General features: G+C 46.9%; 1 protein-coding gene across 5 annotated transcripts in view; it reads left to right on the top strand.

Annotated features, from left to right (window-relative positions):
• Positions 1–20439, top strand: part of LOC129851348 (sarcolemmal membrane-associated protein-like) — a 199886-nt gene that overhangs the window by 69806 nt on the left and 109641 nt on the right. For 3 of the 5 annotated variants that reach the window (XM_055917818.1, XM_055917817.1, XM_055917819.1), the window contains 4 exons: positions 9296–9433; positions 11109–11277; positions 11513–11563; positions 16140–16199. In XM_055917818.1, the coding sequence (XP_055773793.1) occupies positions 9296–9433; positions 11109–11277; positions 11513–11563; positions 16140–16199 (418 nt within the window). The remainder of the gene's footprint in view (positions 1–9295; positions 9434–11108; positions 11278–11512; positions 11564–16139; positions 16200–20439) is intronic. The other 2 variants (XM_055917821.1, XM_055917820.1) reach the window with 1 other exon arrangement.

The raw sequence follows: 20439 nt of genomic DNA, 5'->3' as shown, positions 1-20439 counted from the left end.
GGGTTTTAGAGACTTCATGAATGGTCTGAACCAGTATCTGTGGGTTTTAGAGACTTCATGAATGGTCTGAACCAGTATCTGTGGGTTTTAGAGACTTCATGAATGGTCTGAACCAGTATCTGTGGGTTTTAGAGACTTCATGAATGGTCTTAACCAGTATCTGTGGGTTTTAGAGACCTCATCAATGGTCTGAACCAGTATCTGTGGGTTTTAGAGACTTCATGAATGGTCTGAACCAGTATCTGTGGGTTTTAGAGACCTCATCAATGGTCTGAACCAGTATCTGTGGGTTAGAGACCTCATGAATGGTCTTGTTACTACCTTATTAATAGGGAGCCTGCAGGAGGAGGAGCGGTAGTGATACTCTTAATGATCGGCTATGAAAAGCCAACTGACATTTACTCCTGAGGTGCTGACTTGCTACACCCTCGACAACTACTGTGATTATTATTATTTGACCCTGCTGGTCATCTATGAACATTTGAACATCTTGGCCATGTTCTGTTATAATCTCCACCCGGCACAGCCAGAAGAGGACTGGCCACCCCTCATAGCCTGGTTCCTCTCTAGGTTTCTTCCTAGGTTTTGGCCTTTCTAGGGAGTTTTTCCTAGCCACCGTGCTTCTACACCTGCATTGCTTGCTGTTTGGGGTTTTAGGCTGGGTTTCTGTACAGCACTTTGAGATATCAGCTGATGTAAGAAGGGCTTTATAAATACATTTGATTTGATTTGATCAGTTGATTGACAGGTGTAGGACTGTAGAAAGATAGACAAACTTTCCTCTAGAGTGGATGGTCCCCAGCGTTGTTCTAGTTATGTGTTCTGTAGTTTATCATGCTAGTTATTGGCCAGTTGGATGGCTCCGGGACTTAACTCGAGCATCAAGTTATGTGTTCTGTAGTTTATCATGCTAGTTATTGGCCAGTTGGATGGCTCCGGGACTTAACTCGAGCATCAAGTTATGTGTTCTGTAGTTTATCATGCTAGTTATTGGCCAGTTGGATGGCTCCGGGACTTAACTCGAGCATCAAGTTATGTGTTCTGTAGTTTATCATGCTAGTTATTAGCTTGGTGGATGGCTCCGGGACTTAACTCTAGCTATATCTAGCTACTCTAGATATTTTTGCGTTTGCATGAGGTATTGGACTATCCTTTTGTAAAGGTTGAAGAGTCTATTGTCCTGCTCATAGCTCATCGTGAAAACGTTGTTTACAGAATTCACAGTTTGCTACGCTTGTGAAAAACAAAATGCCTTGAGCTGTCATCACTACTGTAAATTAACACTTCATCTAGTGGTACAAATATATTATTGTATTCAACAACAATATTACGCACATCATTTACATTTTCCCCCTAACAAGTGGTTGCCATGGTGGATAATCCAATAATAATTGGTATGACACGGCTCTCGTTACTGATTAAGAGGCGGATTCTAAATGAAAATACTCTCAGATCAATAAAATGTCCCTGTAGATCGAATTACATTTAGAGGATTGGAGGATTCTAAATTAAAATCAAAGGGGCAAATCTGGTCTGTGATATTGATTTAGAAATGTAAAACCCTACAGAGAATATCTAAGGGGCTTTTATAGAATTATAACGCAGGGTTAATAATAAGAATATAATAATGGTTGGATAACAGATCGGCTCTCGGGACTCATTAAGGCTTCTATCTTCAATATAATGGTTAATTCAGAAGGTTAAACACATTGGTTTTAGGGCTGCAGTAGGTTATAATAAACTGCCTTCTGGGAATGTTAAAAAGGTATGGGTGGAGTTAGACATTTGGCTGTCCAGAAGTATTAAAATCAACCAATGTCAGCCTTTAAAAGCTTTATTATCCTAATGTTTTAAAGTGCGTGTGGGCGATGGAGAAACAAAATGGTGCAGTTTGAGGCCCTGAGGCAGAGTGATGTGGGCGCTGGAGATAAAATGAGTACAAGAAAAGGGAAATGTAGCTTGCAACATGCATCTGATTATTCATCATGGATAGGATTTATTTTGTTTATTTCACTGTAACCATAATGTCACAAATAAGTAATTGAACACACACATGAGCAGATTAACTTGGTCAAAACATTTCTTTATTAAAGACTATCAGAAAGAATGTTGGTACTTAATTATTTTGATCCAAAGCCAAGAATGAGGGAGTCAATCAGCTTTATTGCTGACAAATCCTCGCTGGACTCTTTTTCATTCAGTTTCTTCTTCACATCAGCAAAGAAGGACTCTGTGTTTCAGAAACTCACTTCATATAGAGGGGCTATCACTCTTTCACTCTGCTAAATACAGACAGTTTTTCAAAAATCGTCAGTCCACATGTCAAGTGACATTCCCCCAATTTGTATTTACCCAAGCTCTGCCTTAATTCCAGGACCACCAACAGTTTTTGTTATTGTTGCCTGATGCAGGACTCTAGTGCCAGAAGAGAGATTCTCAGACTGAAAAACACCTCCATTAATTTATGAAAAGATAATTTGTACCACAGTTTAGACTACTGATAACTCCCCCTTGTGATAGTGTGGTGCAGAGACAGAATGCCACCATATACCACTAACGGTCGCGGCATAAACTCAAAACATTTTCAAGCCAACTTCAATTCAATTAATATAAAATGACACTTAGACTTGTATATTTGACCTTTTATTATCTAGAAATTGACTCTTTCTAATAATTTAGTCTGGCAAGTTTGCCACTGGCACTGCAGTAAGGAAGTAAAGCGAAAGTCGAATCCATTGCTTCTGTTGTTTGGCTGTGCCCACAGCAATGTTCCAAAATGAGCTGGAAAGGGTTAGATTTGAGACTAGGTAGAGGTGGTCAGGAATCTGTCAGAGGTCGAGGTGAGACAGACCTTCATACCTGGCTGGGGCCTGTTCAGTACAGCACAACGTTGCTAAATATTTTAAAACATTTGTCTATTAGACATGGTACTGGGTGGAGTGGGTAAATACATGATTAATCTTGTCCTGGCTGAATGCAGGCTGGGTGGAGTGGTTAAATACATGATTAATCTTGTCCTGGCTGACTGCAGGGCTGGGTGGAGTGGGTAAATACATGATTAATCTTGTCCTGGCTGAATGCAGGCTGGGTGGAGTGGGTAAATACATGATTAATCTTGTCCTGGCTGAATGCAGGCTGGGTGGAGTGGGTAAATACATGATTAATCTTGTCCTGGCTGAATGCAGGCTGGGTGGAGTGGGTAAATACATGATTAATCTTGTCCTGGCTGAATGCAGGGCTGGGTGGAGTGGTTAAATACATGATTAATCTTGTCCTGGCTGAATGCAGGCTGAGTGGAGTGGTTAAATTTACATTTACATTTACATTTAAGTCATTTAGCAGACGCTCTTATCCAGAGCGACTTACAAATTGGTGCATTCACCTTATGACATCCAGTGGAACAGCCACTTTACAATAGTGCATCAGATCTTTTAAGGGAGGGGGGGGGGGGGGGGGGCAGAAGGATTGCTTTATCCTAGGTATTCCTTGAAGAGGTGGGGTTTCAGGTGTCTCCGGAAGGTGGTGATTGACTCCGCTGTCCTGGCGTCGTGAGGGAGTTTGTTCCACCATTGGGGGGCCAGAGCAGCGAACAGTTTTGACTGGGCTGAGCGGGAACTGTACTTCCTCAGTGGTAGGGAGGCGAGCAGGCCAGAGGTGGATGAACGCAGTGCCCTTGTTTGGGTGTAGGGCCTGATCAGAGCCTGAAGGTACTGAGGTGCCGTTCCCCTCACAGCTCCGTAGGCAAGCACCATGGTCTTGTAGCGGATGCGAGCTTCAACTGGAAGCCAGTGGAGAGAGCGGAGGAGCGGGGTGACGTGAGAGAACTTGGGAAGGTTGAACACCAGACGGGCTGCGGCGTTCTGGATGAGTTGTAGGGGTTTAATGGCACAGGCAGGGAGCCCAGCCAGCAGCGAGTTGCAGTAATCCAGACGGGAGATGACAAGTGCCTGGATTAGGACCTGCGCCGCTTCCTGTGTGAGGCAGGGTCGTACTCTGCGGATGTTGTAGAGCATGAACCTACAGGAACGGGCCACCGCCTTGATGTTGGTGGAGAACGACAGGGTGTTGTCCAGGATCACGCCAAGGTTCTTAGCGCTCTGGGAGGAGGACACAATGGAGTTGTCAACCGTGATGGCGAGATCATGGAACGGACAGTCCTTCCCCGGGAGGAAGAGCAGCTCCGTCTTGCCGAGGTTCAGCTTGAGGTGGTGATCCGTCATCCACACTGATATGTCTGCCAGACATGCAGAGATGCGATTCGCCACCTGGTCATCAGAAGGGGGAAAGGAGAAGATTAATTGTGTGTCGTCTGCATAGCAATGATAGGAGAGACCATGTGAGGTTATGACAGAGCCAAGTGACTTGGTGTATAGCGAGAATAGGAGAGGGCCTAGAACAGAGCCCTGGGGGACACCAGTGGTGAGAGCGCGTGGTGAGGAGACAGATTCTCGCCACGCCACCTGGTAGGAGCGACCTGTCAGGTAGGACGCAATCCAAGCGTGGGCCGTGCCGGAGATGCCCAACTCGGAGAGGGTGGAGAGGAGGATCTGATGGTTCACAGTATCGAAGGCAGCCGATAGGTCTAGAAGGATGAGAGCAGAGGAGAGAGAGTTAGCTTTAGCAGTGCGGAGCGCCTCCGTGATACAGAGAAGAGCAGTCTCAGTTGAGTGACTAGTCTTGAAACCTGACTGATTTGGATCAAGAAGGTCATTCTGAGAGAGATAGCAGGAGAGCTGGCCAAGGACGGCACGTTCAAGAGTTTTGGAGAGAAAAGAAAGAAGGGATACTGGTCTGTAGTTGTTGACATCGGAGGGATCGAGTGTAGGTTTTTTCAGAAGGGGTGCAACTCTCGCTCTCTTGAAGACGGAAGGGACGTAGCCAGCGGTCAAGGATGAGTTGATGAGCGAGGTGAGGTAAGGTAGAAGGTCTCCGGAAATGGTCTGGAGAAGAGAGGAGGGGATAGGGTCAAGCGGGCAGGTTGTTGGGCGGCCGGCCGTCACAAGACGCGAGATTTCATCTGGAGAGAGAGGGGAGAAAGAGGTCAAAGCACAGGGTTGGGCAGTGTGAGCAGAACCAGCGGTGTCGTTTGACTTAGCGAACGAGGATCGGATGTCGTCGACCTTCTTTTCAAAATGGTTGACGAAGTCGTCTGCAGAGAGGGAGGAGGGGGGGGGAGGGGGAGGAGGATTCAGGAGGGAGGAGAAGGTGGTAAAGAGCTTCCTAGGGTTAGAGGCAGATGCTTGGAATTTAGAGTGGTAGAAAGTGGCTTTAGCAGCAGAGACAGAAGAGGAAAATGTAGAGAGGAGGGAGTGAAAGGATGCCAGGTCCGCAGGGAGGCGAGTTTTCCTCCATTTCCGCTCGGCTGCCCGGAGCCCTGTTCTGTGAGCTCGCAATGAGTCGTCGAGCCACGGAGCGGGAGGGGAGGACCGAGCCGGCCTGGAGGATAGGGGACATAGAGAGTCAAAGGATGCAGAAAGGGAGGAGAGGAGGGTTGAGGAGGCAGAATCAGGAGGTAGGTTGGAGAAGGTTTGGGCAGAGGGAAGAGATGATAGGATGGAAGAGGAGAGAGTAGCGGGGGAGAGAGAGCGGAGGTTGGGACGGCGCGATACCATCCGAGTAGGGGCAGTGTGGGAAGTGTTGGATGAGAGCGAGAGGGAGAAGGATACAAGGTAGTGGTCGGAGACTTGGAGGGGAGTTGCAATGAGGTTAGTGGAAGAACAGCATCTAGTAAAGATGAGGTCAAGCGTATTGCCTGCCTTGTGAGTAGGGGGGGAAGGTGAGAGGGTGAGGTCAAAAGAGGAGAGGAGTGGAAAGAAGGAGGCAGAGAGGAATGAGTCAAAGGTAGACATGGGGAGGTTAAAGTCACCCAGAACTGTGAGAGGTGAGCCGTCCTCAGGAAAGGAGCTTATCAAGGCATCAAGCTCATTGATGAACTCTCCAAGGGAACCTGGAGGGCGATAAATGATAAGGATGTTAAGCTTGAAAGGGCTGGTAACTGTGACAGCATGGAATTCAAAGGAGGCGATAGACAGATGGGTAAGGGGAGAAAGAGAGAATGACCACTTGGGAGAGATGAGGATCCCGGTGCCACCACCCCGCTGACCAGAAGGTCTCGGGGTGTGCGAGAACACGTGGGCAGACGAAGAGAGAGCAGTAGGAGTAGCAGTGTTATCTGTGGTGAGCCATGTTTCCGTCAGTGCCAGGAAGTCGAGGGACTGGAGGGACGCATAGGCTGAGATGAGCTCTGCCTTGTTGGCCGCAGATCGGCAGTTCCAGAGGCTACCGGAGACCTGGAACTCCACGTGGGTCGTGCGGGCTGGGACCACCAGGTTAGGGTGGGCGCGGCCACGCGGTGCGAAGCGTTTGTATGGTCTGTGCAGAGAGGAGAGAACAGGGATAGACAGACACATGGTTGACAGGCTACAGAAGAGGCTACGCTAATGCAAAGGAGATTAGAATGACAAGTGGGCTACACGTCTCGAATGTTCAGAAAGTTAAGCTTACGTTGCAAAACATAAGAATAAAATACAAGATCTTATTGACTAAAATGATATAGTACTGCTGGCTGGTGAAGTAGCCTGGCTAGCAGTGGCTACGTTGTTGAAAGTGAAGCTGGCTAGGTAACCTCGACAATTTCACTAAATTTCTCTAAACTACACAATTATCATGGATACAAGGACAGGAAAGACAACTAGCTAACACTACGCTAATCAAGTCGTTCCTATTGTAATGTAAGTTTCTACAGTGCTGCTATTCGGTAGAAGTTGGCTAGCTAGCAGTGTTGGCTAGGTAGGAGGACGGCAGCGCGGGAGGCGAAAAATAGCTGGCTAGCTAACCGATAATTACTCAAAGCTACACAATTATCTTAGATAGAAAGATAGCAAAGAAAACTAAGTAGCTAGCTAACACTACACAAGTCAAGTCGTTCCGTTGTAATGTAATCGTTTCTACAGTGCTGCTAATCGGTGGCTAGCTGGCTAGCTAGCAGGGTTGACTACGTTACGTTAGGGCGAGAATACCTGGCTAGCGAACCTCAGCGAACCTTGATAACTACACAATTATCACCGATACAAAGACGGCTATGTAGCCAGCTAAGTAGCTAGCTAAGATCGAACAAATACAAATCAAAGATAGCAAAGACAACTGTGTAGTCAGCCAACACTACACTGATCAAGTCGTTCCGTTGTAATGCACTCGTTTCTACAATGCTGCTATTCGGTGGCAAGCTGGCTAGCTAGCAGTGTTTGGCTACGTTGCGTTATGTTAGGGCGAAAATAGCTGGCTGGCGAACCTCAATAACTACACAATTATGTTTGATGCAAAGACGGCTATGTAGCTAGCTAAGATCAAACAAATCAAACCGTTGTACTGTAGTGAAAATGAAAATCAGACCGTTGTACTATAATGAAAAGTTTATACTACTATTCGGTAGACGGTGGACGTTTGCTAGCTACTGGGCAGATAGCAGTGTGGACTACGATAGACGACGGAATACGATAATTACGCAATTATCTTTTATACACAGACGGCTAAGTAGCTAGCTAAGAAGAAATTGCTAAGGTTAGACAAATTAAACCGTTGTACTATAATGAAATGTAATGAAAATGAAATGAAAATTTATACTACCTGCAGAGCGAATGCGAATGCAAATGCGACCGCAAATGCGACCGCTCGCTCCAAACCGGATGTTTCATCAACTCCACCCAATACATGATTAATCTTGTCCTGGCTGACTGCAGGCTGGGTGGAGTGGTTAAATACATGATTAATCTTGTCCTGGCTGAATGCAGGCTGGGTGGAGTGGTTAAATACATGATTAATCTTGTCCTGGCTGAATGCAGGCTGGGTGGAGTGGGTAAATACATGATTAAGCTTGTCCTGGCTGAATGCAGGGCTGGGTGGAGTGGTTAAATACATGATTAATCTTGTCCTGGCTGAATGCAGGGCTGGGTGGAGTGGTTAAATACATGATTAATCTTGTCCTGGCTGACTGCAGGCTGGGTGGAGTGGTTAAATACATGATTAATCTTGTCCTGGCTGACTGCAGGCTGGGTGGAGTGGGTAAATACATGATTAATCTTGTCCTGGCTGAATGCAGGGCTGGGTGGAGTGGTTAAATACATGATTAATCTTGTCCTGGCTGACTGCAGGCTGGGTGGAGTGGTTAAATACATGATTAATCTTGTCCTGGCTGACTGCAGGCTGGGTGGAGTGGTTAAATACATGATTAATCTTGTCCTGGCTGAATGCAGGCTGGGTGGAGTGGGTAAATACATGATTAAGCTTGTCCTGGCTGAATGCAGGGCTGGGTGGAGTGGTTAAATACATGATTAATCTTGTCCTGGCTGAATGCAGGGCTGGGTGGAGTGGTTAAATACATGATTAATCTTGTCCTGGCTGACTGCAGGCTGGGTGGAGTGGTTAAATACATGATTAATCTTGTCCTGGCTGACTGCAGGCTGGGTGGAGTGGGTAAATACATGATTAAGCTTGTCCTGGCTGAATGCAGGGCTGGGTGGAGTGGTTAAATACATGATTAATCTTGTCCTGGCTGACTGCAGGCTGGGTGGAGTGGTTAAATACATGATTAATCTTGTCCTGGCTGACTGCAGGCTGGGTGGAGTGGTTAAATACATGATTAATCTTGTCCTGGCTAAATGCAGGGCTGGGTGGAGTGGTTAAATACATGATTAATCTTGTCCTGGCTGAATGCAGGCTGGGTGGAGTGGTTAAATACATGATTAATCTTGTCCTGGCTGAATGCAGGCTGGGTGGAGTGGTTAAATACATGATTAATCTTGTCCTGGCTGACTGCAGGCTGGGTGGAGTGGTTAAATACATGATTAATCTTGTCCTGACTGATTGCAGGCTGGGTGGAGTGGTTAAATACATGATTAATCTTGACCTGGCTGACTGCAGGGCTGGGTGGAGTGGTTAAATACATGATTAATCTTGTCCTGGCTGACTGCAGGGCTGGGTGGAGTGGTTAAATACATGATTAATCTTGTCCTGGCTGACTGCAGGGCTGGGTGGAGTGGTTAAATACATGATTAATCTTGTCCTGGCTGACTGCAGGGCTGGGTGGAGTGGTTAAATACATGATTAATCTTGTCCTGGCTGAATGCAGGGCTGGGTGGAGTGGTTAAATACATGATTAATCTTGTCCTGGCTGACTGCAGGCTGAGTGGAGTGGTTAAATACATGATTAATCTTGTCCTGGCTGACTGCAGGGCTGGGTGGGGTTCCATATTGATGATGATGATGATGATGGGTCTCCTGTGATTTTTCCTTTTAGCGAAGCCTCAGTAACACGGAGGATGAGTGTTCCCACCTGAAGGAGATGAAGGAGAGGAACCATGAAGAGCTCAGAGAACTGGCTAATAAATACAACGGAGCCGTCAACGAGATCAAGAACCTCACTGACAAGATAAAGGTAGTGGACAGAGGCCTCTATCTCAATTAGCTTTATTCCTCGCCTCCTATCTCCTCGCCTCCTTCTCACCTGTACTGGAGAAGGTACAGGGTCCTTCTCCTCTGTGACCACCTTCTCCAATCAGGTACAGGATCCTTCCCCTCTGTGACCACCTTCTCCAATCAGGTACAGGATCCTTCCCCTCTGTGACCACCTTCTCCAATCAGTTACAGGGTCCTTCCCCTCTGTGACCACCTTCTCCAATCAGGTACAGGGTCCTTCCCCTCTGTGACCACCTTCTCCAATCAGGTACAGGATCCTTCCCCTCTGTGACCACCTTCTCCAATCAGGTACAGGGTCCTTCCCCTCTGTGACCACCTTCTCCAATCAGGTACAGGGTCCTTCTCCAATCAGGTACAGGATCCTTCCCCTCTGTGACCACCTTCTCCAATCAGGTACAGGATCCTTCCCCTCTGTGACCACCTTCTCCAATCAGGTACAGGGTCCTTCTCCAATCAGGTACAGGGTCCTTCCCCTCTGTGACCACCTTCTCCAATCAGGTACAGGGTCCTTCTCCAATCAGGTACAGGGTCCTTCCCCTCTGTGACCACCTTCTCCAATCAGGTACAGGGTCCTTCTCCTCTGTGACCACCTTCTCCAATCAGGTACAGGATCCTTCCCCTCTGTGACCACCTTCTCCAATCAGGTACAGGATCCTTCCCCTCTGTGACCACCTTCTCCAATCAGGTACAGGGTCCTTCTCCAATCAGGTACAGGGTCCTTCCCCTCTGTGACCACCTTCTCCAATCAGGTACAGGGTCCTTCCCCTCTGTGACCACCTTCTCCAATCAGGTACAGGGTCCTTCCCCTCTGTGACCACCTTCTCCAATCAGGTACAGGGTCCTTCCCCTCTGTGACCACCTTCTCCAATCAGGTACAGGGTCCTTCCCCTCTGTGACCACCTTCTCCAATCAGGTACAGGGTCCTTCTCCAATCAGGTACAGGGTCCTTCTCCAATCAGGTACAGGGTCCTTCCCCTCTGTGACCACCTTCTCCAATCAGGTACAGGGTCCTTCCCCTCTGTGACCACCTTCTCCAATCAGGTACAGGGTCCTTCCCCTCTGTGACCACCTTCTCCAATCAGGTACAGGATCCTTCCCCTCTGTGACCACCTTCTCCAATCAGGTACAGGGTCCTTCTCCAATCAGGTACAGGGTCCTTCCCCTCTGTGACCACCTTCTCCAATCAGGTACAGGGTCCTTCCCCTCTGTGACCACCTTCTCCAATCAGGTACAGGGTCCTTCCCCTCTGTGACCACCTTCTCCAATCAGGTACAGGGTCCTTCCCCTCTGTGACCACCTTCTCCAATCAGGTACAGGGTCCTTCCCCTCTGTGACCACCTTCTCCAATCAGGTACAGGGTCCTTCCCGTATGATCTCCTCCAATGGGTTTTGAGAAAGAGGTGAGGAGATAGGATCCAGGAAATGACGTAAGGATTCCTTGAGAAAAGTGCCAGGGGTTGGGGATGTGGAATAAGCCTTGACTTGATGTGGCAGAGATGAGTGATATTGCTATTTAGTGACCAACCCAACCAAAAGTACCCATAGCATAATTTTGTGTGTGTTTTTGTTCCTGTGTGTGTGTGTGTGTGTGTGTGTGTGTGTGTGTGTGTGTGTGTGTGTGTGTGTGTGTGTAGCTGGCAGAGGGTCGTCAGGAGGAGTTGACTCAGAGGGGTCAGATGGAGAAGAAGGAACTGCAGCTTTGTATCGATGAGCTGGAGGAGAGGGAACAGACTCTACAGGCCCGTTTTGAGGCCTTACAGGCTGATAACGACTTCTCTAACGAACGCCTCACTGCCCTGCAAGGTAATATAACACACACACACAGACACTGGTGCTCCAGATCTTTGCTGCGTGGTCGTGAAAGATGCATGGGTTATCGATCCATCTCCTCTACCCCTGAAATGTCACCTGTGTGGGGAAGAGTTTTCCCTCACCGAACCCTAGCAGATGAAACGGGTGATCTAGGAATTGGCTTGTTTTAGTCCCTCCTCCATCCTCTCTAATCTAGTGTTGTTATTGTTATTGTTGTTGTTTACAGTTGGTTTAGAACAGCTGCAGGAGAAAAGCATCAAGGACAATAACAGTTTAGGTGAGTGGGGGTCTGGGTCGGCTGGGGTCTATCAGTTACCTTGCATAAACTCATCTTTTCCTCCATGTTATTATCTACTGACATAATGGACTCTTCCTTTCGTTGCTTGTTGTTCTTTGTTCCGTCCCGACGTCCGTTTCCGTCAATCTTGTGTTCTGTGTGAACAGTAGCTAGCTGCTGGTTACTGTAGATACCGTTTGTTCATCAAGCATGTAAGAATCCTGCTGTACCCAGTCTCTGTGTTTCTGTGGGAGATCTGATACTGTATGGGATGTGCAGTAGCAGTAACCACGATACTGTATGGGATGGGCAGTAGGAGTAACCACCATACTGTATGGGATGTGCAGTAGGAGTAACCACGATACTGTATGGGATGTGCAGTAGGAGTAACCACCATACTGTATGGGATGGGCAGTAGGAGTAACCACGATACTGTATGGGATGGGCAGTAGGAGTAACCATGATACTGTATGGGATGTGCAGTAGGAGTAACCACGATACTGTATGGGATGTGCAGTAGGAGTAACCACCATACTGTATGGGATGGGCAGTAGGAGTAACCACGATACTGTATGGGATGGGCAGTAGGAGTAACCATGATACTGTATGGGATGTGCAGTAGGAGTAACCACGATACTGTATGGGATGTGCAGTAGGAGTAACCACGATACTGTATGGGATGGGCAGTAGGAGTAACCACGATACTGTATGGGATGTGCAGTAGGAGTAACCACGATACTGTATGGGATGGGCAGTAGGAGTAACCACGATACTGTATGGGATGGGCAGTAGGAGTAACCACGATACTGTATGGGATGTGCAGTAGGAGTAACCACGATACTGTATGGGATGGGCAGTAGGAGTAACCACGATACTGTATGGGATGTGCAGTAGGAGTAACCACGATACTGTATGGGATGGGCAGTAGGAGTAACCACGATACTGTATGGGATGTGCAGTAGGAGTAACCACGATACTGTATGGGATGTGCAGTAGGAGTAACCACGATACTGTATGGGATGGGCAGTAGGAGTAACCACGATACTGTATGGGATGTGCAGTAGGAGTAACCACCATACTGTATGGGATGGGCAGTAGGAGTAACCACGATACTGTATGGGAAGGGCAGTAGGAGTAACCACGATACTGTATGGGAAGGGCAGTAGGAGTAACCACGATACTGTATGGGAAGGGCAGTAGGAGTAACCACGATACTGTATGGGAAGGGCAGTAGGAGTAACCACGATACTGTATGGGATGTGCAGTAGGAGTAACCACGATACTGTATGGGATGGGCAGTAGGAGTAACCACGATACTGTATGGGATGGGCAGTAGGAGTAACCACGATACTGTATGGGATGGACAGTAGGAGTAACCACGATACTGTATGGGATGGGCAGTAGGAGTAACCACGATACTGTATGGGATGGGCAGTAGGAGTAACCACGATACTGTATGGGATGGGCAGTAGCAGTAACCACGATACTGTATGGGATGGGCAGTAGGAGTAACCACGATACTGTATGGGATGGGCAGTAGGAGTAACCACGATACTGTATGGGATGGGCAGTAGGAGTAACCACCATACTGTATGGGATGGGCAGTAGGAGTAACCACGATACTGTATGGGATGGGCAGTAGGAGTAACCACGATACTGTATGGGATGGGCAGTAGGAGTAACCACGATACTGTATGGGATGGACAGTAGGAGTAACCACGATACTGTATGGGATGGGCAGTAGGAGTAACCACGATACTGTATGGGATGGGCAGTAGGAGTAACCACACTTAAGGTTGTCAGCTGTTTTGATTTACTACACTGAACAACAGCCGTAATTCTGTACTGAACAACAATGTAAACACAACATGTAAAGTGTTGGTCCCTTGTTTCATGAGCTGAAATAAAAGATCCCATTTTGCAGTAGCACAAAAGCTTTGTTTACAAATGTGTTTACGTCCCTGTTAGTGAGCATTTCTCCTTTGCCAAGATAATCCATCCACCTGACATTAATGTGGACCCCAGGAAGAGTAGCTGCTGTTTTTGCAACAGCTAATGGAGAGTAGAGGTCGACCGATTATGATTTTTCAACGCCGATACCGATTATTGGAGGACAAAAAAAGCCGATACCGATTATTTGTCCGATTTAAAAAAAATATATATATAATAATAATAAAAAAAGATTTCAAAAGAAATATTAATAATAATATATATAGAAAAAAATATTTATATATCTATATATATATCACACACACACACATTTTTGTAATAATGACAATACAGAATGAACAATGAACACTTTTTTATTTTAACTTAATATAATACATAAATAAAATCAATTCAGTCTGAAATAACATGAGAACATATGTTAAAACGAACCACCAGCTTTCATGGGTCTTCAATATTCCCAGTTAAGTTTTATGTTGTAGTGCAGAAAGCAGAGCTTGTCTGCATGGTCCCCTGTCAGTCTGCTCCTCCGCGAAACACAGACCTTATTTGAAGTAGATCAAGACGTTCTCTATGGAAGACATGAACAGTAAAATAACGAAGGAACCCCTTTCAAGTTCAGCCGCAAGTTATTACAGGAATTATAACACGTCGACTATTTCTCTCTAAACCATATACCTTTGACTAATCCGGAAACTATCACCTCGAAAACAAAACGTTTATTCCGTTCCGTATTTTATCTAACGGTTGGCATCCATGAGTCTAAATATTCCTGTTACATTGCACAACCTTCAATGTTATGTCATAATTACGTAAAATTCTGGCAAATTAGTTCGCAAAGAGCCAGGCGGCCCAAACTGTTGCATATACCCTGACTCTGCGTGCAATGAACGCAAGAGAAATGACACAATTTCACCTGGTTAATATTGCCTGCTAACCTGGATTTCTTTTAGCTAAATATGCAGGTTTAAAATCAATACACAAGTATATATTTTTAAGAAAGGCATTGATGTTTATGGTTAAGTACACATTGGAGCAATGACTGATTGTTTTTTATAAGATAGGTTTAATGCTAGCTAGCAATTTACCTTAGCTTACTGCATTGGCGTAACAGGCAGGCTCATCGTGGAGTGCAATGTAATCAGGTGTTAGAGCATTGGACTAGTTAACTGTAATGTTGCAAAATTGGATCCCCCGAGCTGACAAGGTAAAAAATCTGACGTTCTGCCCCTGAACGAGGCAGTTAACCCAACGTTCCTAGGCCGTCATTGAAAATAAGAATGTGTTCTTAACTGACTTGCCTAGTTAAATAAAGATTAAATAAAGGTGTAAAAATTTAATTTAAAAAAAAAAAAAAAAAAATCGGCAAATCGGCGGCCAAAAATTCAGAGTTCCGATTTTATGAAAACTTGAAATCGGCCCTAATTAATCGGCCATTCCGATTAATCGGTCGACCTCTAATGGAGAGCCATAATTAAATACCAAATACCGTGATGATAGAACCAGCGTTCTCCTGTTGTGAAGGGCACTGCCGTGTTCTAAGGGTTATCCTCGCTCAGTGCATCTGAGGCCTACTGGAGTGGTTCAACGTTGTAGCAGTATCAGGAAATGAAGTCGTCCTTTCATTCTCACAAACATGATTTCCCCATTTTTGTCCCCATTTTTTTCCCCCCCTTCATATAATTGCATAGACTTGTTCTCTTCTGTTGAGACATTCACAATCGCACATCGCTTTCTGCATGCCAACAACACCTTTCTAGCTTTTCACCAGATATTATTAGCCTAAACTGTTTGGTTCCTCTCTTGTACTGTCCGGGGCGTTTCACTTCCCTGGTGCATGTTTGGTGCTGTAGTTTATTCGCTAATGATGACGCCACCTGTTCTCTCTGCACCGGTCTGTAACAATACATTCTGACTGCTTTGTGTCATGTTCAGGAAAGAATTATAGCATGATGTATTACTTTGGATAATTCCTCCACGATCAGTGATTGCCCTGAGCCATGACTGTAGACCTCATATAGACTACAGCTATTTCACAGGCCATGATGAACATTTATTGTTTTGCTGTTCTTATTAAAATGACTACCTACTGCTCCTCAGAAGCTGTCTAGAGGTAACATGTCTAGTGCTCCTCAGAAGCTGTCTAGAGGTAACATGTCTAGTGCTCCTCAGAAGCTGTCTAGAGGTAACATGTCTAGTGCTCCTCAGAAGCTGTCTAGAGGTAACATGTCAGATACTGCTCCTCAGAAGCTGTCTAGAGGTAACATGTCAGATACTGCTCCTCAGAAGCTGTCTAGAGGTAACATGTCAGGTACTGCTCCTCAGAAGCTGTCTAGAGGTAACATGTCAGATACTGCTCCTCAGAAGCTGTCTAGAGGTAACATGTCTAGTGCTCCTCAGAAGCTGTCTAGAGGTAACATGTCAGATACTGCTCCTCAGAAGCTGTCTAGAGGTAACATGTCAGATACTGCTCCTCAGAAGCTGTCTAGAGGTAACATGTCTAGTGCTCCTCAGAAGCTGTCTAGAGGTAACATGTCAGATACTGCTCCTCAGAAGCTGTCTAGAGGAAACACGTCTAGACATGTCAGATGTCATGATGTTGATCTTTGTTTTTTTAATCACACTGCAGCTGTGAAGCAGTTGAAAGAAGCAGTGGGTTCGTCATTGCACAAGCTGGCTAACTTTGATGGTAAGTTACGTGTGTCTCTATGGCAGGGGTTGGCAAAAGAAATTGTGTGGAGTGACAATTTTACAATTTATCCTAACATTTCTAAAGATCTGCGTGCCAGTAATGATTTTCATATGTGCATTACAACTAATTGTATATTGAGTCTCTAATTTCCCACAAACGGAAATAATTCCATAGCCCGCTTAGCAGATGCGCTGTCCATTAGCATGACTGGCTTGATCTTGGAACACAGATTCTCTTGGTGAATGACAGTGACATTTAACCACAGGGTGGCCAAGCTTATCTTCAATCAGCTTAGAGAATATTTTGTTTCCCCACCATAGCGGGGGAACCGTCAGTTGTAATAGCGAGTATGTTGTTAATATTGACACCTCTCTCCTCAAAATGATCTGTGAAGGCTTTTGCTACATCTAGTAGTACCATGCAGTGGGTTTTAGACAAGGCAGCTCCTCACGTACCTGCTCTGAGTCACAGTGGGTTTTAGACAAGGCAGCTCCTCACGTACCTGCTCTGAGTCACAGTGGGTTTTAGACAAGGCAGCTCCTCACGTACCTGCTCTGAGTCACAGTGGGTTTTAGACAAGGCAGCTCTTCACGTACCTGCTCTGAGTCACAGTGGGTTTTAGACAAGGCAGCTCCTCACGTACCTGCTCTGAGTCACAGTGGGTTTTAGACAAGGCAGCTCCTCACGTACCTGCTCTGAGTCACAGTGGGTTTTAGACAAGGCAGCTCCTCACGTACCTGCTCTGAGTCACAGTGGGTTTTAGACAAGGCAGCTCCTCACGTACCTGCTCTGAGTCACAGTGGGTTTTAGACAAGGCAGCTCCTCACGTACCTGCTCTGAGTCACAGTGGGTTTTAGACAAGGCAGCTCTTCACGTACCTGCTCTGAGTCACAGTGGGTTTTAGACAAGGCAGCTCCTCACGTACCTGCTCTGAGTCACAGTGGGTTTTAGACAAGGCAGCTCCTCACGTACCTGCTCTGAGTCACAGTGGGTTTTAGACAAGGCAGCTCCTCACGTACCTGCTCTGAGTCACAGTGGGTTTTAGACAAGGCAGCTCCTCACGTACCTGCTCTGAGTCACAGTGGGTTTTAGACAAGGCAGCTCCTCACGTACCTGCTCTGAGTCACAGTGGGTTTTAGACAAGGCAGCTCCTCACGTACCTGCTCTGAGTCACAGTGGGTTTTAGACAAGGCAGCTCCTCACGTACCTGCTCTGAGTCACAGTGGGTTTTAGACAAGGCAGCTCCTCACGTACCTGCTCTGAGTCACAGTGGGTTTTAGACAAGGCAGCTCCTCACGTACCTGCTCTGAGTCACAGTGGGTTTTAAACAAGGCAGCTCCTCACGTACCTGCTCTGAGTCACAGTGGGTTTTAGACAAGGCAGCTCCTCACGTACCTGCTCTGAGTCACAGTGGGTTTTAGACAAGGCAGCTCCTCACGTACCTGCTCTGAGTCACAGTGGGTTTTAGACAAGGCAGCTCCTCACGTACCTGCTCTGAGTCACAGTGGGTTTTAGACAAGGCAGCTCCTCACGTACCTGCTCTGAGTCACAGTGGGTTTTAGACAAGGCAGCTCCTCACGTACCTGCTCTGAGTCACAGTGGGTTTTAGACAAGGCAGCTCCTCACGTACCTGCTCTGAGTCACAGTGGGTTTTAGACAAGGCAGCTCTTCACGTACCTGCTCTGAGTCACAGTGGGTTTTAGACAAGGCAGCTCCTCACGTACCTGCTCTGAGTCACAGTGGGTTTTAGACAAGGCAGCTCCTCACGTACCTGCTCTGAGTCACAGTGGGTTTTAGACAAGGCAGCTCCTCACGTACCTGCTCTGAGTCACAGTGGGTTTTAGACAAGGCAGCTCTTCACGTACCTGCTCTGAGTCACAGTGGGTTTTAGACAAGGCAGCTCCTCACGTACCTGCTCTGAGTCACAGTGGGTTTTAAACAAGGCAGCTCCTCACGTACCTGCTCTGAGTCACAGTGGGTTTTAAACAAGGCAGCTCCTCACGTACCTGCTCTGAGTCACAGTGGGTTTTAGACAAGGCAGCTCCTCACGTACCTGCTCTGAGTCACAGTGGGTTTTAGACAAGGCAGCTCCTCACGTACCTGCTCTGAGTCACAGTGGGTTTTAAACAAGGCAGCTCCTCACGTACCTGCTCTGAGTCACAGTGGGTTTTAGACAAGGCAGCTCTTCACGTACCTGCTCTGAGTCACAGTGGGTTTTAGACAAGGCAGCTCCTCATGTACCTGCTCTGAGTCACAGTGGGTTTTAGACAAGGCAGCTCCTCACGTACCTGCTCTGAGTCACAGTGGGTTTTAAACAAGGCAGCTCCTCACGTACCTGCTCTGAGTCACAGTGGGTTTTAGACAAGGCAGCTCTTCACGTACCTGCTCTGAGTCACAGTGGGTTTTAGACAAGGCAGCTCTTCACGTACCTGCTCTGAGTCACAGTGGGTTTTAGACAAGGCAGCTCCTCACGTACCTGCTCTGAGTCACAGTGGGTTTTAGACAAGGCAGCTCCTCACGTACCTGCTCTGAGTCACAGTGGGTTTTAGACAAGGCAGCTCCTCACGTACCTGCTCTGAGTCACAGTGGGTTTTAAACAAGGCAGCTCCTCACGTACCTGCTCTGAGTCACAGTGGGTTTTAAACAAGGCAGCTCCTCACGTACCTGCTCTGAGTCACAGTGGGTTTTAGACAAGGCAGCTCCTCACGTACCTGCTCTGAGTCACAGTGGGTTTTAGACAAGGCAGCTCCTCACGTACCTGCTCTGAGTCACAGTGGGTTTTAGACAAGGCAGCTCCTCACGTACCTGCTCTGAGTCACAGTGGGTTTTAAACAAGGCAGCTCCTCACGTACCTGCTCTGAGTCACAGTGGGTTTTAAACAAGGCAGCTCCTCACGTACCTGCTCTGAGTCACAGTGGGTTTTAAACAAGGCAGCTCCTCACGTACCTGCTCTGAGTCACAGTGGGTTTTAAACAAGGCAGCTCCTCACGTACCTGCTCTGAGTCACAGTGGGTTTTAGACAAGGCAGCTCTTCACGTACCTGCTCTGAGTCACAGTGGGTTTTAGACAAGGCAGCTCCTCATGTACCTGCTCTGAGTCACAGTGGGTTTTAGACAAGGCAGCTCCTCACGTACCTGCTCTGAGTCACAGTGGGTTTTAAACAAGGCAGCTCCTCACGTACCTGCTCTGAGTCACAGTGGGTTTTAGACAAGGCAGCTCTTCACGTACCTGCTCTGAGTCACAGTGGGTTTTAGACAAGGCAGCTCTTCACGTACCTGCTCTGAGTCACAGTGGGTTTTAGACAAGGCAGCTCCTCACGTACCTGCTCTGAGTCACAGTGGGTTTTAGACAAGGCAGCTCCTCACGTACCTGCTCTGAGTCACAGTGGGTTTTAGACAAGGCAGCTCCTCACGTACCTGCTCTGAGTCACAGTGGGTTTTAGACAAGGCAGCTCCTCACGTACCTGCTCTGAGTCACAGTGGGTTTTAGACAAGGCAGCTCTTCACGTACCTGCTCTGAGTCACAGTGGGTTTTAGACAAGGCAGCTCTTCACGTACCTGCTCTGAGTCACAGTGGGTTTTAGACAAGGCAGCTCTTCACGTACCTGCTCTGAGTCACAGTGGGTTTTAGACAAGGCAGCTCCTCACGTACCTGCTCTGAGTCACAGTGGGTTTTAGACAAGGCAGCTCCTCACGTACCTGCTCTGAGTCACAGTGGGTTTTAGACAAGGCAGCTCCTCACGTACCTGCTCTGAGTCACAGTGGGTTTTAGACAAGGCAGCTCCTCACGTACCTGCTCTGAGTCACAGTGGGTTTTAGACAAGGCAGCTCTTCACGTACCTGCTCTGAGTCACAGTGGGTTTTAGACAAGGCAGCTCTTCACGTACCTGCTCTGAGTCACAGTGGGTTTTAGACAAGGCAGCTCTTCACGTACAGTGGGGCAAAAAAGTAGTTTAGTCAGCCACCAATTGTGCAAGTTCTCCCACTTAAAAAGATGAGAGAGGCCAGTAATTTTCATCATAGGTACATTTCAACTATGACAGACAAAAAATGAGAAAAAGAAATCCAGAAAATCACATTGTAGGATTTTTAATGAATTTATTTGCAAATTATGGTGGAAAATAAGTATTTGGTCAATAACAAAAGTTTATCTCAATACTTTGTTATATACTCTTTGTTGGCAATGACAGAGGTCAAACGTTTTCTGTAAGTCTTCACAAGGTTTTCACACACTGTTG

This window comes from Salvelinus fontinalis, chromosome 3, assembly GCF_029448725.1.
Source record: "Salvelinus fontinalis isolate EN_2023a chromosome 3, ASM2944872v1, whole genome shotgun sequence".
Classification (NCBI taxonomy): Eukaryota; Metazoa; Chordata; class Actinopteri; order Salmoniformes; family Salmonidae; genus Salvelinus; species Salvelinus fontinalis.
The sequence above is the reverse complement of the archived record's forward strand: the minus strand, read 5'-3'. Positions and strand labels throughout refer to the sequence as shown.